We start from the raw sequence: 20,749 nt of genomic DNA on the forward strand, positions 1-20,749 counted from the left end.
TGGGTCTTGACAAACTGGCAGGGAGGCTCAGACAATGTCTCGCTGTAGCCTGGAGGCCGGGCGGATTTGATTGACCAGTTCTCACAAAACTGAAAGGCCTTCTTTTGAATGGCAGCCTGCCACCCTAAGTGTTTGTCAGTGTAGGCACTGAAGCAGAATAGCATTTGGAAAGCAAAATATAATTGTAAGTGAGAGAAAAGTTGGAGGACAATGGCTCTACTAGAGGCAGAGAAGAAAGGATGATGGTTTCTTGTGCTTCTATGGAGACATAACATCTCCTGAATTTATAGAAGGACTCTTATTCATTGAGAACATAAGTAGGATATCATTCATGTTGAACAAACTCATTATTAATCTCATAAGACCGTTGTGTCTCAGGTAAGTTTACCTGATACGGGAAGTAGTTCATTCAACCATCTAATTATAGAAGAATGGGATGAGATGCAGTGGGTTTGGTAATAATAACAAAGTAAAAATGAGGTATAAAACCAACTGTTCTGTCTATCTTTGAAGGAAAGTCATAAAATCAGTGTTGATAAGTCAGTGATAGAAAAAATAAGAAATTTCTTTTAATGTATCTAATAAAACTGCTAAAGATATTTTGTCATTGAAATCATTTGGCTCAATTTCCCTTATATTGGTACTTATTGACCTTATGAATTTTGATAGTGGTACTTGTACAGCTGTTATTAAGTTTTCGTCTAGTAACTACTACATTTCTGATTTTCTAAGGTTGATAACTTGATTGTAAATAACAATAGTAAAAACTGAGATCCATGTGATCTTTTAGCATTATAGTTTATTTCACAATCTAGTAAGGCCAGAAGTTGACATAAACACTATGCTATCCAGAGACCATTCATTCCTATCTAACTTTGAGTTTATTTTTTTAATTTAATAATTTGCATAATAAACATGGATACTGAAAAGAAATATGCCTACTTTATTTAGGATTGTAGTCACTATTGACGTAGTAATATTTAACAAATGAATCATAAAAATTCAGGGCATATAGTGTGATGTTTAAGATTCTTATCAGTAAATATTGGCTAATTATATAAAAGATTGTTTCCAGAGTTTTAACAAATAACAAGAATTGGATTGTGGAGATACTATTTCTCATGAAGAACAGAATACCTGTTTCTTATCTGACCTTTTGAAATAAAATCTACTTTTTCTAACAAATAACTTTTACAACATGAATATCTTATGGGATATTTAAAGAGTTATGATTTTTTTTTAATTTGTGATTTCTTTCTAAGACATTTCTGTAATACCTGGAAGGCATATTTTTTGGAGAATAAAATAATCACCATACTTAATCATGTACTAGAAATTAATACTTTGACCTGATATTTTAAGTTGCTTCATTTCATTTTTAGAAAGATTAACCCCGAATTATAAATCTTTAGGAAGAATTCTGTAAGAATGTTTCTTGACATTTTATAATTCTTTGAAGTATCTACTAATAATCAATCATATTAAATACATGTTTTCAAGTTTAAAAAACACTGAAACTCCAGTATAGCCCTGATTTCCATAAGCTGAATTCTATACTAAGATCTCACCCTCAGATTTTTGGTAAGCATGTCTAGTCACTAAAGTTGCAAAAGATTCCTGTTGTTAAAATGGTTCACTCCTGAGGCAGGCCAGTGTCATTGACCCTAAGATCATCATGGATGGATCTCAGTGTTTCTTTATTTCATTTAAAAAGTTCTAAATTATGCCTCTTTACATATCTTTAAAAGTAAAACCAAAATTGACTTGAAATAACAGTGAAGGATATTCACCTCTTTTTTTTAAAAAAAGGGCCATGTACTAGGTGAATAGGTAGAGTCATTTAAATATCTACATTTGATATTGTAAATCTTTTGTGAGTTATTTACAGCAGTTGAATTGAGCTTATAGTTTCTATATATGATTTCTGAGAAATACATAGTATGATTATTTCTGACTAGATTGAAAGCTTACATTTGTATTGTGGTATATATTAGTTATAAATTCTGTTTTGTTGTATTCAGTTGCATTGTTTTCATCAGGCAATTTATCACATGGGTATATGTGAAATTCCTTCATTTATTAAATTTCAGATTACATATTTCAAGCCAGAGCAAGACTTAAACATTTTTCCATAAGTATAGCTGCAGGTAAACAAGCAATTTTAGCCCTGAAAATAGCTTCTGCTTCTGTCAACACTTTGTTTATTCTTTCTCTGAGATAAAAAGTTCAGTTTTCTGATATTTGTACCAAGATAAAGTCAGTAAACAAGATTAATATAGTGTGGAAAAGGTTGTCAGCAGCCCTGGCAAAGGAAATAAGTTGCCTGTACATAGAACATACTGTAAACTGAATAAAAGTGTCAGGTCCACCATGAGATAATGTGATCATGAACCTCTAACAAAGCATGACATAGGCGCAGTCGGCTTTTCTCATAGCCACTGTGTAGAAAATGGATTACTATATTCCAGGGTTACCCACTGGAATAGCATGAAAACCTCATTTTGAGATGAATGCAGGATGTAGTCCTGGAGTTGAGCCACATGTTTACCTGTGGTGCTCAAACCATAGGGTTATTAATGTCATCATCTGTGCACATTTGCAATATTTGCATTTCTTAGAGTTTCAGTGTGTGCTGGCATCCACGTTACCCAACTGATACAAGACAAAATAACATTTTTGAAAACGTTCGTTTCTTCTGAGGGGTATTTGTTGCCTCATCATGCCTTTTTGGATTCTGTACGTTAAGTAGCACTTCTATAATTACAGAGGGATTTTTTTTTTTAATACAGCGGAACATAATGTAAAGCCTTTTGCTGTCAGTTTATGTTTCATCAGTTGTGATAGTGGATTCATGCTGTTTTTATGTTCCCGTTGAGAACCCGCTATAGGATAGGAAAGTTGTGACATTTTCTTTAAAAATGGGAATAGCTTGCAATATCAGAAAAGTTGAACCTTGAATTCTTTCTCAGCTTTTTAATTTGATTTAGAAATAAAGGAATAAAATTTTTTCTCTTAAGTGAAATTACATTTTGTTCTATGTAAATACACAAATAATTCCTAACTTTATGGGAAAACTATAAAAAGGACTACTCACTACTTCCTTGACTTAAGTCTTTGTATACATTTTTTCTGAAGCACAGTTGATTTACAATGTTGTGTTAGTTTCAGATATACAGCAAAGTGATTCAGTTATACATATATATATGTATATATTCTTTTTCAGATTCTTTTTCATTCTAGGTTATTACAAGATAATGAATATAGTGCCCTGTGCTATACAGCAGGTCCTTGTTGCTTATCTATTTTATATACAGTAGTGAGTATAGTTTAATCCCAAACCCCTAATTTGTATGCATTTAAAATGTGTGCATTATAATACATGTTATTTACATTTAGGAGTTAACTACAAACATGTTGGTCCTAGGAAATATCATCTTCTCAACACTAATCTAATTAAGTAAACCTTTTTTTATATACAGTTAAATATATTTGCAGTTGTACAGTATTTGGAAATGAGAGTCAGTGGTCTAGTTCTTAAGAAAGATTTTTTTTTTTTCTGTTATGAAGGTACTTTTTAAATAGTCTTAAAATTCTAGCTGAGGAACTATGCTAGACTAAAACAAATAGCACATTGTTACCAGGAATTAAAGTATCTTTTGGTCCATGCAGTTGTGTCTTAGGTTTTGAGAATCGTTATATTCTCCATTTCAGAGTGGATGTCCTCAAATGAAAACATCCCTGTTATTCACTGCCTTTTTACACACTCAACGGTGACCTGTTTTTGGTTTTAAATCTCCTTTCAGGTGACCACTCCTGGCCCAGTCAGTAACAAGAGAATGGTTCACTTTTCCCCAGATTCTCATCACCATGAGTGAGTATGCATGGTATTTGTATAATCTTGTTGGGCTATTCTGTATCTTTCTTTTGGGAAATTGGTAGCTATTGCTAGTAAAGGTGGTTCAATTTAAATCTGTCTTATAAAAGAGTAAACATCATATACCAAGTACAGTAGTCCAAGAACAATTTAAATGAAACCCATGACAGAAATATAAAGAAAAGTTTTTAAGTAATCATTCTTTTATTTTACTTGTAGTAGAATTTGAAATTCACGTGTTACTGAAAGTCATATATAAGATTATCTCAAAGTGTTTAAGTTTTCATTACATTACGTAGCATCAAGCTCTCCTTCGACTCATCCATCCTCACTTCCTTCCTTCTACAACCCTTTCTAAGGTACTGAGATGAAGAGTGAGTCTTTTCCTCATGAATTCTCTACCCTCTTCTCCTGTCCAGCATGAGCTGTGATGGGACCAGAAAGTATTTGCATTTAGCAACAAAAGGAAGAGACTAATTTACTAGATAACTCCAAAAAAGTAAAGCTGTGGCTTGGTGAGTTATGGGGTGAATTTCTAGGTGCTAATTCTATCTCTAAATACATCTTTGTTGGAAAACCTGAAATAAGTTGTGTATTTTGGCTCAATACATGTGTCTCCTATGAAGCTGGTTGCACTTGAGAAAGACCATTAAAGTATGGAACGATATGAATTATTGAGTGAATTTTTTCTGGAAAACAATTATATTAGGACCCATTAGGTTCTATTTTTTAAATCTACTTTTTATCAAATATAAAGCAGAAATTATTGTTCAGATGTAGCTTAATTTATAAATATTAATATAGTATAATTTATATGATATAAAATATTATCTATATAGATTATTTTTATATATTTACCTTTATAGCTTATGATATCACAATCTTCCCTCCTAATAGCTTATCTTACTCATTGTTTCATTATCCCATAAAAGACCTTCTCTCTTTTTTCACTCAAACAGAAAAAAAATAAAAATAAAAATGGATAAAGCATTTTTTATCTCATAAGGACCACCAGAAGATTTGTATGTTTCCGTCTCGATTTTCTGTTCTGATAGAAAACAAATACTCAAGAAAGTAGATTTAGAGCTATATTTAAGCCAAAACTCTCATTTGGTAAAGATTGTAAATGCCCTGAGGGCAAACAATCTCTATCACCATCGTAATCCAGTGCCAGTTGTTGAGTGAGTGAAGACATAAAAATTTGTATTTAAAATAGCACAAATGCAATAATGTCAGTTGAGTATTGCTTCTGAAATTAGCCGGTATGACCCTCATTGTAATATCCCAACAACCCTTCCACACCCATCTCCCCATAAATAAGAGTTTCTGGGGATGGAACTTAGATGCCACCGTTTTTAGAGTTTCCCAAGTCATACCAATGTGTTTGATTACAATTCTCTCAACACACGGGACTAAAACGGTCATTTTACTACCTTGCGCCCTACCTGCTACGTCCACTTTTTTTAGTATCTCATTCTGACCTCCTCTTTTCCACATCCTCCTCCATTATTTTAATTACAGCTCTGTTATCTTTTATATGGATCTTTCTGTCTCTACTCTCTCACTATTTCAGTACCTACTACTTACTTCTACTATTCAAGTTCAGTTCTGATCCTTTTATTTTCCTATTAAAACTTCCAGTATTGATTGCCTCTTGACAGTAGACAAACCTTAGCATATCGTTAAACACCTTCTACAACCTGGCTCCAGTTACATTTCCACTTTGTTATCCGTTATCTCTTCCTCCTAACACCAGTGGTCCAGCTGTCTACCTCTGTGCCCTGAATAGAACCTCTGCTGCACTGGCCCCTTTAGCCAGTGCCTTTGCTCATTCATCTCCTCCTATCCATATCTGTCAAAACCCTACTTATTATTCAAGACTGATTGAAAAGTCATCTATTATATTTTTCAGGATGTACTAGGTGCAAGTAACAGAGTATGAAACTAATGCTAGCTCAGACCAAAAGGTTTGGTTTTTCTTTTCCTCACACGAGACGTTAGAAGGAAGGTGGCTCTAGGGCTTGCTACTAAGCTTAAGGATATTATCAAGGGCCAGACTATTTCTCTTTTTCTGCTTCATCACCTGTATTCATGTCCTAGAGCTACAGTAACAAAGTATCACAAACTGGGTGACTTAAACAACAAATGTATTGTCTCATAGCTCTTTTCTTTTACCATACTTTTTCTTTTATTTCATTGCAGAATAAAATTCCTCTTGCATTCTTGCACTCTCCCTTTAATTTTCTATATTCTTAAAATACTTTTTATTGAAGTATAGGTAACATACAATATTATATTAGTTTCATTTATTGAAGAAGCTGTCTTTTCCCCATTGTATGTTCTTGCCTCCTTTGTCATAGATTAATCGCCCGTATAAGTGTGGGTTTGTTTCTGGGCTCCCTATTCTGTCCCCTTGGTCTGTGTATCTTTTTTTGTGCCAGTACTGTACTGTTTTGATTACTATAGCTTTGTAGTATAGTTTGAAATCAGGGAGCATGACACCTCCAAGCTTTGCTCTTCTTTCTAAAGAGTGCTTTGGGTGTCGCACATTTCTGAAGACTGGAAGTCCAAGATCAGGGTATCAGCAGGGTTGGTTACTTCCGAGGGCCCTGAGGGAGAATCTGTTCCTTGCCCCCTTCCTCACTTGTGGTTTGCTGGCAATCTTTGCTGTTCCTTGATTTCTGCTACATCACCCCAGTCTTGCCTTCATCTTCCCATTGCCTTTGCCCTATGTCTGTGTCTGTGTCCAACTTTCTGCTTTTTATAATGACACAGATACAGATATATAATAGCATTTTATAAGGTCAAATTGAATTAGGGCCCACCCTAGTGACCTCATTTTAACTTGATTACCTCTGTAAAGACCCTATTTCAAAATAAGGTCACATTTTACAGTACTAGGGGTTAGGACTCCAACATATCTTTGGATTGGGGGGGGGGACACATTTCAACACATAGCATCTTCCTGGTCTTTTTTTCTTGTATGTCTTCACATTTACTGCCTCATAGTCTCAAGATGGCGCCTATGGTTCCACATATCATGTCTGCATTCAAGGCAGGAAGAAGAGGGAAGGACAGTACAAGCAGCTTTCCTCAAGAAACAAGCTTCACTGGCTGTCAGAGCCAGGAGATCCAGGGCCTGTCCCTCAGGTGGCAGCTGCAAAAGCTGGGGCACCAGACGTGTACAAGATAGCAGCCTGGTTTTGTTGTTCCAGAAAGCAGGAGTGAGAAGGCGGGGGAAGCCCCCAGCCCCCTGGACTCTGAGGAGGATGGCAGCCAGCCCCTAGATGCATCCTCAGTTAGACTCTAGAACCTCAGGCTGCAGCTTGTAAGGTTTGCCATCAAACCTTTGCCTTCCAGGAGAAGACTGGGAGATGGACATTTTTAGGCAAACATCCGGCTCCCTCTGGGCTGAACCTTGAGGGACAGCCACAGAGAGCGCTCACGTGCCCATTAAGAACTGCTTCTTTCTTTGCAGTCCTTTGAGTCTCAGAGCTGGGTGCTTCGGGGGCCCTACCCTCAGGTGGGAGTCTTAAAATTGCCTTTCTTCCACTTTAGAAAAAAAAGATGCCCTCTCAGTTCTGATCTGATCTTGGCACATTTCCCTGTAGTGTAAAATCCTCTTGGGTTCCAAACAGGGGGTCATTCATATAGTACTGATAATGATGTTGACAGATTAAATCAAATGACTAAGTCACAAAGCTTTATGCAGTTTAGGTAGTTACTAATTCTTTGTTTTCAGCATCTGGTAGATTATTAAAAATACTGCTTAATCTTAAAATCATTGTGTGTGATATTTTTTGGCGTAAAACTCTGAAGGAGTTCAATAATCAAGTGTTGGTTCTGACCAAATTCCTTTTATTTCCATTTGTCAATTTGTGTGAACAAGGTTTCTGAGCACTCAAATTGTTAAAAATAACAGTAGAATTGATGCTAATGGTAATAGTCATCAATGGATATGTGAACTAATTTGGGGGGAAAACGTGTTAATGATAGCTTTCTAATAAAATTTTATTTTTATGTTTAGTATTGTCAAAATGTATTTATGTTGGTTTAGTTGAGTACTAATGAAAACTATTTCAGACCTTAAGTAACTGATGGTTATCAACTAACAATTATTATTAGCATTGACTGACTTATAAACTTTTCAAAATATTTAATCTAGTTTTATAGTCACAGATCCTTAAGGAAATGTTATATGTGTATTTATATACATATGTATATATGTTATATAGATATACACACACATTTTTGTTGCAGAAGGCTATAATAGGATAGCTAATAAAAGACTTTCAAGGGCTTCCCTGGTGGCGCAGTGGTTGCGAGTCTGCCTGCCGATGCAGGGAACACGAGTTCGTGCCCCGGTCCGGGAAGATCCCACATGCCGCAGAGCGGCCAGGCCCGTGAGCCATGGCTGCTGAGCCTGCGCGTCCGGAGCCTGTGCTCCTCAATGGGAGAGGCCACAACAGTGAGAGGCCCGCGTACCACAAAAAAAAAAAAAAAAAAAAAAAAGGCTTTATACTTTATATATATAAAAGGCTTTACACTTTGTGTACTGCCCATTTCACCACGAATAATTTTCTTAAGTTGAGATTTAATAAAAAATGTTTACCGCTAGGTCAAGAATATTCTTAAGTGAAACTGGCTTTTTTGTTTTCCCCCTGCAAGTTCATGGCAGTGAGGAATACAGTGACTACTAGTTCAGTATTCCAGGGACGTCCTCACTCCCGCCCAGGGCTGCACAGAATACACTTTGAAGACAACACTTTGAGAACCACAGGCAGAGATAGAACCAAGAATACCAAAATTCACGTATCATCCTAAGTCCTGAAGGTCGTGTGGAGCTCCCTGTCAACGTCTTCTACATTGACACATGTGCCTTAGCCTTTTGGCATCCTCAGTTGTAGTTGCTGCCAAGATCTAGTTCTTACCTAGCATATGGCTTCTTCTTAATACGCTAGCCTCTCACCTTAATTTTTATTCCCATGTCTTGATCCATGAAACCCTATTATAGAATACTGAGTTAGGAGTTTAACAGACATTTCTACTTCCCCATTCCTCAACGCACCCCCTTTCTGTAATATACTTCTTCATACTCACAAGTCTCTTCAATAGAGCGGTTATGGTTCACAAGGAAGATGTTCAGTGTAGAAGATTATATTCCATTTCCAAAGTGCATTCGAATTTTCAGTGATAATCTGTAAACTAGTGGTGTCCGATAGAACTTTTCACAGTAATGGAAATGTTCTGTATCTGCACTGCTGATGATGGTAGCTGCTAACCATGTATGTCTAGGGCACTTGAAATGTGGCTAATGCAACTGAGGAACTTAATTTTTAATATTCATTTAAATAGCCATAGATGACTAGTAGCTACCATATTAGAGAGCACAAGTTTAGACCATGATGTGCACAGGACACACTAAGTTAATATAAAATTATGCTTCTGAGTCAAAAAATAGAAACTCTATAAAAAATAGAAACTCTAAAAACCAAAATCTGTATTATAAACTGCTGTGGCTCTTTCCTTTTAGAAAGTACTTCTTTAGGAGACCTCAGTTAAGAATTTTGAGGTTGGTTTTGTCCTTTTGCATAGCTGTAATATCATTTGACTTCTCATGAAATCCTGTACATTTCTGCTACTTGTAGTTCAGCACTGTGGGTGAGGGCAAGGGATTAAGGAACAGTGAGAAGGAATCAGTGTGGAGCTCTGAGTCTGCAGAGATTTTAGTTCAAAAAACCTTGTTCCCTAAAGCTTTATTATCTACTTCTTACTTAAAAGGAAAAGAAAAAACTCCCTTCTGCTCCACAGTTACCGACCACATTGCTCTGCTAAAAAGAACGCTATAGCGAGGGCTCCATAGGTGATGGCTAGTCCCATTATCAACAGGGCAGGTGAGGATTAAATGCAATAATGTGTGTCAGGCTCAGTTCTTAGACATCCCCAAACTGCATCTGTATCCTAGAGGGAGAAGTGAGCCCAGAAACCACATGCAGCCCCTCGGAATCTTGAGAACAGACAGGCCATCCAGCTCTGTCTCTAGGTCTAGCCATCCCCGGCAATTGATCAATTTCAGACTCTTCTGCGTCCCCTCCTCCCAGGTGTGCGTTTCACTGTTAGCCCCCTCCCTCATAAGTCCCCTTGGGAATCTTGGCTCCAGTGTAAATAAATGCCTCTACAACTTCATCCTCTTTCACGGCCTTTTTTCCTCTGCTGTCTTTACATAAATTTGACCCTTTGGATTTCAAGGACACCACTTTCTCTAGATTTCCTGATTTGTTCATGTTTTCACTAAAAAGTTATTAAGTAACCTTTACATTCCATGAGTCCATTAAAAAAGAGAAAAAAAGAAAACGGAGCAAAAGGGAAAAACTCCCCTCCCCCAAATTACGATAACTGAAGGCAGTGAAAGAGAATGGTGGTTAAGAATCCAGGGTGTGGAATCAGACAGCCTCGGTCCCAGTCTTGACACCAGTGCCTGCTAGCTTTGTGACCTTGAATAGCAATAGCACTCTTCCGTAAGGTGTGAGGTTTGAATGAGGTAATCTACATATGACCGTTACCACGGTTCCCAGTAGGTATCAAACATGTACTGAGATACCCAGTTGTGGGAGTGCTTTTACTGCTACTTCTTTATTACTACCACTACATTTCCTTCCAACTACTACTACTGTTCTGTTACTACAGTTATCATCAGTATCTCTTTCTTAAGGACCTCCAATTTTTTTTATCAGGATAAATAAACAACTACAATATATGAATATAACTGCTTTAATGGAGACATGTGCAAAGGTATTGAAAGCTTAGACAAGGAAACATCTAAACCTAACGGGGTGAGTTAGACAGGCACCTGTGCCAGTCTTTTTTTCTGCCTCAACTTCTGCTACCCTAACTGGTGACAATGTGTATAATAGTTAAAAGGAACATGAGCTTTGGAATTGAATATATAGATTTGAATTCCAGCTCTGCTACTCTGTTATGAAATCTCTGGCAAATCACTCAACCTCCCTGAGCCTGTTTCTTCACTTGCAAAATGGGGGTAGTACCTATCTTGCGGGATTCTTTAAAGATTAAACGAGAACACTGCCTGTCTTTCAGTAAAGCTCAATAAATGTTGGGTTCTCCAGTTGAAACTCTCATACTGTGAATCTCTTTCGCCAGGAAGAGTTCAGTCCCTTCAAAGAATCACCCGCTTAGCTTAAGCCCACCAAGAATAATCTCCCCTTCTTAAAGCCAGTTGTGCCATAAAACACAACCTAATTGTAGGGGTGACTATCCCATCATATTCACAGGTCGTTCCTACGTTCAAAGAGAGCAAGTTGTGCAAGGGTGTGGATCACTGGGGGTCCTCTTAGAATCCTGCCTACCGTCCTGTTCCATAAACTCCTAATCTTGGATCAGTCTGTGCAGCTACCCACATCCACTGCTCTTCTGCTGAGCACTGGTGAATAAGATCATACAGAGTGAAGTAAGTCAGAAAGAGAAAGACAAATACCAAATGCTAACACATATATATGGAATCTAAAAAAAAAAAAAGTCATGAAGAACCTAGGAGTAAGACAGGAATAAAGACACAGACCTACTAGAGAATGGACTTGAGGACATGGGGGAGGGGAAGGGGAAGCTGGGACGAAGTGAGAGTGGCACGGACGTATATACACTACCAAGTGTAAAATAGATAGCTAGTGGGAAGCAGCCACATAGCACAGGGAGATCAGCTCGGTGCTTTGTGACCACCTAGAGGGGTGGGATAGGGAGGGTGGGAGGGAGACGCAAGAGGGAAGAGATATGGGGACATAAGTATACATATAGCTGATTCACTTTGTTATACAGCAGAAACTAACACACCATTGTAAAGCAATCATACTCCAATAAAGATGTTAAAAAAATTAAAAATAAAATTTAAAAAAAGATTATATGATTTGTTGCTACACAGATATATAATCTTGAACTTCAGTAGATCTTTCAGCAATGCTTTAGCATGACCTTCCGTAACATTTTATGTGTCCCCCAAAGCTATTCTATGTCTTGTCACCAAGCCCCTGTTATAAGCTGCCCATCTCCCCACTAACCCCAAGAATTTGACCTTTTCTTCAACTTTCCAAAGTAAGGCTGTTAGTCACAAATTTGGATGAACTTATCCAAATATACCTTCTTTCACTTTCCTTTGTCTTAGTATTAGAGGAAATGATTTTTCTTCTGTCCAAGGCTGATTCCAGCACCTGTGTCTGTGATTGGAAAGAACATTTTTTTCCTTCCAAAAACTTCTTTCATTATATACTACATTTTTAAACCTCTTCTTTTCCATTTTTTTCTGTTCTCTCTCCCTCTCATACTTTGAAAGCCTAACTTGTAGAAGGAGTGGATTATACTATACCCATTTAACTTCCTCACATCCCACTTCTTCTGTACCCACCTATGACACTATAATCCAGATTCTTCCCACACCACTTCCTGGACACTTCTCTGGAAAAGGTCACCAGTACCTAGAAATAATAGCAAAGGAAGAAAAACAAATTAACTGTCAACTTTAGGAGAAACAAAAAGAAAAATTCAGCAGCACAAAGTATTCATGTAGTCATAATATCTGTATTCACAACTGATTAATTAAAAATGGTGTTATAACTGGAAATAGGGGTTTGAGAGTTCTAAAAGAGCTAAATTTACAATAATAGGAAGTCAATTATTAATGTCTAAAATCAATCGCAAAATATCAGTATAACCATATTCTGTAGAAATACATCATTAAATACCAAAAGAAAAGGCAGAAAGAGTTGGCAGTGGTTTCTCTGAACAGAGCTTAGGGGTCAGGATAGATGAAACAAACACTTATTGTTTATTTATTTTGTTTTAACTGTGTGTATGCATTTGATTTTCTAAAAAATAGTTTTCTTTAAAGAAAAAGGGTACAATCCATAGCAGAGGGGAAATTTATCAGTCAAGTTGTCAGGGAACTGCAGTAAATAGTTAGTTGCTAGTTGGTGATTAATCCACATGTCATTTACAAATAGCAGTAAGTGTCCATTCCCACAGCAAAAATGGAATCTGACCTGCCAAAGAGCATTACTGTCTATGAGCTTGAGAAATGTTCCGGGAAGAGCATAGACAAAATAAGAGCATATTAATATAGAGGCTGTTTATTCCCAGGTTTTAGTACCACAAAGGAGAATACATAGAAGTGTTGGAGGGAACCAGGAAATGTGCTCTTTCCACGTGAGCCCTTTGTCCTTTGTGGTATGGTGCGCTGAGCACCTTGGGCAACTAACCTAGCATCTGAGCCTCAATCATTCCTGCAGCTGGAACATGAGAATAACCTTGTAAGGTTTTTGTGAGGATGGGAAATAATACATACATGTCATGTGTCTAAAGAGTGCTTGGCACATACCTGTACTCAATATGATGAAAAAATAGATAGCATTAATAATATTAGTATCATTCCCTATGATTGTGGGCTTTTACTGGCTTATTTCCCACAATGTCTCTCTCGATTTCCTGGATGTTTACAGTTAGTTTTTAAGCAGAATACCGGCCAGATGACTGGGCACACAGCTAATGATAACTCCTATTGAAAAGGTATCACCAGGTAGACTATTAGAAGCCCAAGTTGCAGCTGGAACAGTATGGGGTGGGCCAGGCAGGGTGAGGCACAGTGCAAGAACGGATCGTTTCAACTGTGCCATGACTTATGTATCTCCAGTGTTGTTGTTGAATTTGTTCTCAGCCAGAATCCAGAATCCCACGGAAGGAATGGGATCAAGGGGCCGGCCTTCAGCTGATGCTTTAGAATTCACATCAAGGGCCTTGTGTGACTGTTGCTCGGGACACAGCCAGAGGATATAACATTCTTGTATTTTTAATGTTTTTTAAAACTCCAGCAATCAAAAGGTCATCATTTGTTGTAATGATGCTGTAATTAAGTTGTGGTAAGTGATAGCATTTGTAGATTTTATAACCAGAATCGATTCATAAAATGAATACCGTCCCAGCAGTTTATGTTAACATAATTAAATGGAAATGTAATTCTAGCTGAGTTTGCTTATGAAACTGAAAATTACTGGGTTATGAGCACTTTTACATTTCTGTCAAAATTGGTGTAAGTCTAGGATTACATGAAATATCCATTAAAATACAGCATATTTTAAGGCTCTGTTGCTGGTGGCGTATACATTTCTTACAGCACATGCAGACTGATCACGTGAGAGCATGTGCTTTTAGTGAGTTTCCTGCTAACTCCTTTTCTCTTTCCTCTGCAGCCATTGGTTTAGCCCTGGGGCTAGGACAGAGCATGGCCAGGTAAGGAACATTCTAATCCAAAAGGAAGTTACTCAGTCTTTCAAATATTTAACTATCTCCCTTCAAGGTAGCAGATCAGTTTTATGAGAAAGGATAAAGTCCCAGGTTATTTTAAAAGGAGTTCATTGTGCCGGTGCTGATACATCACTAGTTTGTAGGACTTCACCGTTCACATATGTTTTTCGCAAAGTTAAGGTACCAAAATAGTACATATGCTTGAAAAAATTGCTTTGTATTAAACAAGATCAGCCAGCAAGAGAATATTTTTATTTTTGAAGTCTTGAAGGTGATAATGGTTTCTTACAAGCGTACGTTATATTTCTAAGTGAGTTTTTTTTTTAATTTTTTATTAGTTTCATGGCAGCACAACGATGAGTTGACTTAGCAAGAACTTGACATTCATTTTGGTTAACTTTACATATAAAATAAGTAGTCTATCTTCTTTGTTGAATGTGTTAGTTCTCTCTCTGCAGCGTGATAAGGTAATTTAGGGCTTAAAATTTTGATAAGTTGTAAAGCATATATGTTTTAGGCTTTGCATCCTTGTTAAGCCTTTTTTTTCATTATGGATTCTAAGAGTTATTTTTTAAGTGGGTCAATAGTATGATATGTAAGAAATACCTTTAAATATATGCGAATGAAAAGCCTCAAATCCACACGGATCATTTCTTCTGAGGGGTAGGCAGGTAGGTCGGTAAAGAGGAGATTGTGCTTAGTAATGGTAATTGGTAACATTATTTTATGTATTGGTGATGTCTTATGTCTTAAGCTGGGCGGCAGGTCCAGAGTTGGTTGCACATACCATAGTTCCCTTTTCTTATAACAGCAAAGTGCCAAATACTTCATTATAAGCTATACTATATTTCTTAACACACATGAATCTAATTAAAGAAAAATATGTGAATTCAGTTTAATGATTTTTTGTAAACTTGGCCTTTTTCCATGAGAGCAATTTGCACCTTTAAATATATTTCTCACAATAATAGAATATATACCGTTATTTCTAAAGTTTTGGAAATTAACTAGGCTACGTTGCATCCGTAGTGTGTTTGTTCAGAATGTAAAACTTAGACTTTCTGCTTTCCCAAATGGTTCATACCCTCTGTGTAAAATGATCACAGTAAGATTCTGCTTCTAGTAGTAAGTCGCATCAGGGTATAGTTTATCCCCAAATACGATTTTGTAAAGATCATTTTCCACCTTCTAGAATTTGAGAAATACTAAAGTAATGTTATAAATCTGTGCTTTAGATTATAGTGTAACTGGCTGCTTCCAGCCAAACTTTTTTTCTGTCATTAAAAATTAACAAATAGCTAAGAACATATAGAGAAGAAAGTTGACCAATCTTTTTTTTTTTAATTTTTAAATATTTTAGACAAATTTTTGATTCGCCTTTTGGCTTAAACTCTGATATACCACTTCAGATTTTTATCTTGACTAGATAGGTTATTAGTTAATGAACACAGTTGATTCTTGTTGTTTGTAATAGCTATGTTCTATGAGGTTGATAAGAATACTAATGAACGTAGCAAATACTGAAAAATCGCTCCCAGGAAAAATACAAGGTTAGGTTCCTGAGAATCTCTGGTCACAACATTTTCATTAACTAATCCATACATATCCTTATTTGATGTGTGTTTCTGTTTAAAGACACCTCATTTAATACATATTATTGATTCATTAACACTGAACTCATGGCCAGCAGCACTATAACTTATTCCTGAAGGGAGCTTGTCTAATGCACATATTTTCTCTATAAAGCCCATCACAACCTTCGTGCACTGGGGAACACTAGACAGCAGTTCAGCACAATACTAGGAGGCTATTTTAAACAATGAAGATGAGAGCAAGAAAAAAATGCAAAAAAACATAGCACTGAACGGACCTCGAAAAAGACACTTGTTTACAGTATGAAAGCTGAAACAAGAAGACAGACATCACCTTGTCAGACCTCAGCTGAAAACATGCGCTACAGGGGACTCAAATTTCTGTCACTCTGTGCATGTCTGCCAATGACTGCTAAAGCACCAGACATATTGATTTTGGTGTCACAAATAAATTTTAGCAAATAGGTGAATTTGCAAGTACAGAACCCATGAATAATGAGGAACAGTTGCACATATACGTGCGTATACAAATACACATGCAAACTACTCATGTTTTGAGGGATAAAATTTTCTTATTCAACTTAGACCTAACTTTAGCACAGTAAGCTATTGGCTAAACCTAGGTCCAAGGTAGGACCTAAATAAAATGCAAGATAAAATGCAAGACCATGAAAAAGTATAAAATCCTTCAATATATTGTTGAATGAATGACTATTAGCATGCATGAACACCTTTTATTTTTCCCATACCAACTTACCAACCTAAAGAAATGATAATATTAACCCCACTTTTGAAATCCCACCCCTCACTGCTTTCCCCACCTTATGATTCCCCTTTCTGTTCTTTAGTGCAAAGTCCCATTTCCATTTACATCATGCATACTCAGCGTTTCTTTATCACACATTCAGTAAATCACTGTTGTCCATCAGCCGTTATCTCTCAGGTACTCTTTATTTCTACAAAAAGAGGTATTTATATAGACAGCATAGCTTTTCCTCTGAGGTGGGTAAAATCTGGGGCAGGAAAGCAGTAACTACAGGATGTTGGTAAATGTTTGAGAAAACCACAGAGAGGGCACCACAGAGGCCACAAAAGAGAAAATTGAAAGGTGGTTCAGTAGTAGAAGTAAGGAGACAGAAGCAGCTGCAGGAAGCCTCATTTTGTGTGTGTGTCTTTTTTAATTCTGAGGATTTTCCTCCTTGAATATCTAATGGTGTGATATTTTTGACTGAGTTTACTAGTATCTTAAGGAGCCACAGGTCATTGTTTAGAGATTACTTAGTACTCCTTTTAAGGTGAGGACCCTGTGAAAGGCCAAGTGTGGAGAGACTTGAAATTCTTTTGTAGACATTTGAGGAGTTACCTGAAAAGTGGCTGCTAATCAGAAACAGTCTTGAGCTTGAATGCCTTCTGAATATCAGGTGGTAAAGATAGGATTGCCGTGGAATAAGTATTCTGCTCTTTGCTTTTTCCTCTTGTGCTAGGAACGTGACACGCACAAAATAATCTTTTAAAAGTAGCATGAATAGCCACAGAAATTCTCAGCTCCCTTTCTGTCACAGGAGCAACCATGATCCACTTGGAACATTTCTCTTCCTGGTTTCATTCAGCAGATTTTAAAATTGCATACCTTTTGTAAACCTCACATTGTCCTAGGTTTTGTGTTTATGAATGTTCATGTCATTCTTATGTGAGTCATTTTTTAATATACATCTGCAGGTCACTCACTAATAAGGGAATTGTCTCTCCGTTTGGCCTAAGTCCAGCAATCTGAGAGTCAGAAGGTAAGAAGCACTTCGCACCATATTCAGAAGTTCTGTTATTAATCGGAGTTGATGGTGTTGAGTCAGAGCCCTGAAAACTGACCTCACTTGTGACACTGATAGGAGTCCAAGGAAACAGGAAAAGTTAGCAGTAAGAGAAGTGAAGAATCTTTCAAAACCTGATGAGCTACTCTTGCTTATCAGAGCAGAGCTCCAGGACTCTTGTGTCTTTTATCATGAATTCCTGATCTGATGCTCCTCCTACCCCCTGCCACCCTTTTTTTGTTCGTTGGGGCAGAGCAGACACGTGTTGGGAAACTTTCAAATACAAATGTATGTTTTCTATTCAAATAACACTCTGGATTAATTTTTTCATTTTCACCCCTTAAAAGATCTAGGTTCCCATATTAACCTGTTAAATTCATGACCCAGAGATCTGAGTCTGTATTTTTCTCTCTGAGCTTGATTTTAAATTTGCAAAGATACACCCAGACTTATAATTTTATTGATAAAATGAGATAATTTTGTGACGACTTTTTAATATAGATGCATTATATTAAATAATTCCAATATTTGTCTCTTTTTATATACAAAGCCCATCAAAACTATAAATTTGAGGAAGAAAACTATAAATTTTTTATATACAAAGCCCATCAAAACTATAAATTTGAGGAACTGTAAATTTGAGGAAAATTCTCATGTGAATCTAATAGAAGGAGCTCTAACCTTAGAGTTCACAGAAGTTGCTATCTCATTTTAGTTCATCCAGATGGTGGCCTCCCTGAGAACTAACCAGACCTAGTAGGTATAGCCTAACATTTACTTTGGTTATTATAGTTGCCTTTTTAAAAAACTAAACTGTAGAATTCTTTTCTTATTTAAGAACATATGTTTGGGATTTTTTGAGTTCTTTGTTTAAACTGTTTTAACACAAATATCAGGAATAGTGTTCACGTATCCGTCTTATCTAACAATTAGAAAAGTTAGTTAACTACTACTATTAATTGAAGGTGGAGGTAGAGATTTTACCATGTCACCTCTAGCTATCTGTGTCACAAATGTTGGTTTGTATATGTTTTTTTACAAAGGCACTAGAATTAGAAATGCCAAAGTAATTAATTTTTTTTTTCAGAAGCAAATTAGCTTTCATGGTACGAAGTGTTTCTACATTGAAACACTTTCAGATTAATGGACTTAAAGATAAATTGTTGCTATTTTCTATAAGTAGTAATAATTAGGTATGGCTTCATCTACATATCAGATACTATATCTCATTCCCTATTTCTTTATCTCATTCATTCATTCACTCATTCATTCAACAAATATTTATTGAACACTAAAAATGTTCCAGGCACTGTGCTGGACCTTGGAGATGCAGGCAGATTGAATAACTAAAACAAAGGGCCAAAGGTGAGCAAGAATATGGTACATGCTCCAAACTGAAAAGTTCAGAATAGCTGGGATTTATCATTTAGAAATAAGGAGCTTAGGGCTTCCCTGGTGGCGCGGTGGTTGAGAGTCCGCCTGACGATGCAGGGGACACGGGTTCATGCCCCGGTCCGGGAAGATCCCACATGCTGTGGAGAGGCTAGGCCCATGAGCCATGGCTGCTGAGCCTGCGCGTCCGGAGCCTGTGCTCCACAACGGGAGAGGCCACAACAGTGAGAGGCCCGTGTACCGCAAAAAAAAAAAAAAAAAAAAAAGAAATAAGGAGCTTAGATTGGGGGGTAGGAGGAAGCATAATAAATTATGAGTTTAGAAATATAATCAAATTATGAAGGGCCATGAGAGCCTTGTACAAGATTTGGGGGTTTATCTGAAGAGAATAATGTAATCAGATCTAGTTTTAGAATTATTGCCTGCAGTGTGGAGAATGGATTAAATGGGAGTGAGGCTGGAGGCAGGGAGGCCTTTGGAGAGGCTGTTGTAGGTGAGGGAAAATGATGGCCTGGACTGGGATGTTGGTAGTGGGGATGGAAAGAAGCAGATATTTAAGAGAAATATAACGTAGTCTTATTTAGTTAAGACATTCCTGAAATAATGATCTAACAATGTTCTTTGTGATCTAATTAAGTTATTTTCCTTCTCAAGGATGGCCAAATGTGGCTAGTAATTGATTCTAAATGATGTCATTAAATAGTTCAAAGCAGTTATTTCTTTAGAAGTTACTGATATTGGTCAGACAATAACCACTGACAACCAGGCTCATTAATTATAATTGTAGCATTTGAACCATTTACCCGGCACTTTTTATACTCTGGTCATAGTGCTAAGCGTTTGACATGATTTATCTTATTTAACACTCACAGCACCCTTACAGGTAGATATTATTGTTAGCTCAATTTTCCAGGTGGAAACTGAGACTTAGAGACGTTACACAGCTTATAAATGGTAGACCTGTTTTTAAAACCTAGTGACTTGTTAGTTACTGGTATAGCTGGGATTCGAACCCAGATCTTTCCTGCACTATTACTCCTAAGATTTCTATTTTTATTAAGGTTAATTTCTAATATGCTGTACAACTTCTTATTAGCCCAGTCTTGCATATAATCACATTTCTGCATAAATAAGATAAGCTACAGTTTGAGAGTACACACAGCAAAAAGTATTGACTACTTGGGTTTTTTTCTTTCCAATTAGTTAGGCTAAAGCAAGTGTGAAGGGAAGTGTATGGTGAGGCATTTTGAGGAGGCAGTCAAATCTGTATTTTTTTTCTAATTATATATTTCCAAGCCAATAATTTCTTTGAAAAAGAATGTTTTAAATGTTTCTTTACCATGTTAGGCCAGTAAATACAGAGAAAGTAAGATTAGATCTTTTATGTCATCGTAGGTGACAAAGCCTCGAAAAATTCGTAGCTGAATGCACTGGTAGAAGCATTGGTAAGAGAGGTTGCATTACTTTTACCAGGACCACTCCAGAGAACCAGAATTAGAAGTGAGTCCTAGACCTCCAGCTCTAGGCTGTATATTAAGTGACTATAAGAGCAGTGTAAGCTGTCAGGCAAGCACTGGCAGCTCTTAGCAACATTTTTATAAGTGTGTCAGTGGCATCTCTAGCAAAAGTAGTTGTCTTCGTTTTAAGAAAAACCAGTAAAAAAACAAAAAGAAAAAAAGTAATGCAAGTGAACAAATAGTGTCCCTCTGAACGAGAAGAATACTTCTCTACTTACAAAATAATATAATGGAAATATTTTTGTTTCTACAACTTTG

At 36.7% G+C, this 20,749-nt stretch overlaps 1 protein-coding gene across 7 annotated transcripts in view; it reads left to right on the forward strand.

Moving 5' to 3' along the window:
• The window catches only part of GPATCH2 (G-patch domain containing 2), a 179,290-nt gene that overhangs the window by 97,003 nt on the left and 61,538 nt on the right, over positions 1-20,749 (forward strand). For 3 of the 7 annotated variants that reach the window (XM_059998339.1, XM_059998330.1, XM_059998348.1), the window contains exons 6-7: positions 3,804-3,871; positions 14,128-14,167. In XM_059998339.1, the coding sequence (XP_059854322.1) occupies positions 3,804-3,871; positions 14,128-14,167 (108 nt within the window). Of the gene's footprint in view, positions 1-3,803; positions 3,872-4,233; positions 4,579-10,608; positions 11,100-14,127; positions 14,168-17,493; positions 17,559-20,749 lie in introns of those variants that run through there. The other 4 variants (XR_011246282.1, XR_011246283.1, XM_069540123.1 and 1 more) reach the window with 4 other exon arrangements.

The sequence above is a fragment of the Delphinus delphis genome, chromosome 1, assembly GCF_949987515.2.
Source record: "Delphinus delphis chromosome 1, mDelDel1.2, whole genome shotgun sequence".
NCBI lineage: Eukaryota > Metazoa > Chordata > Mammalia > Artiodactyla > Delphinidae > Delphinus > Delphinus delphis.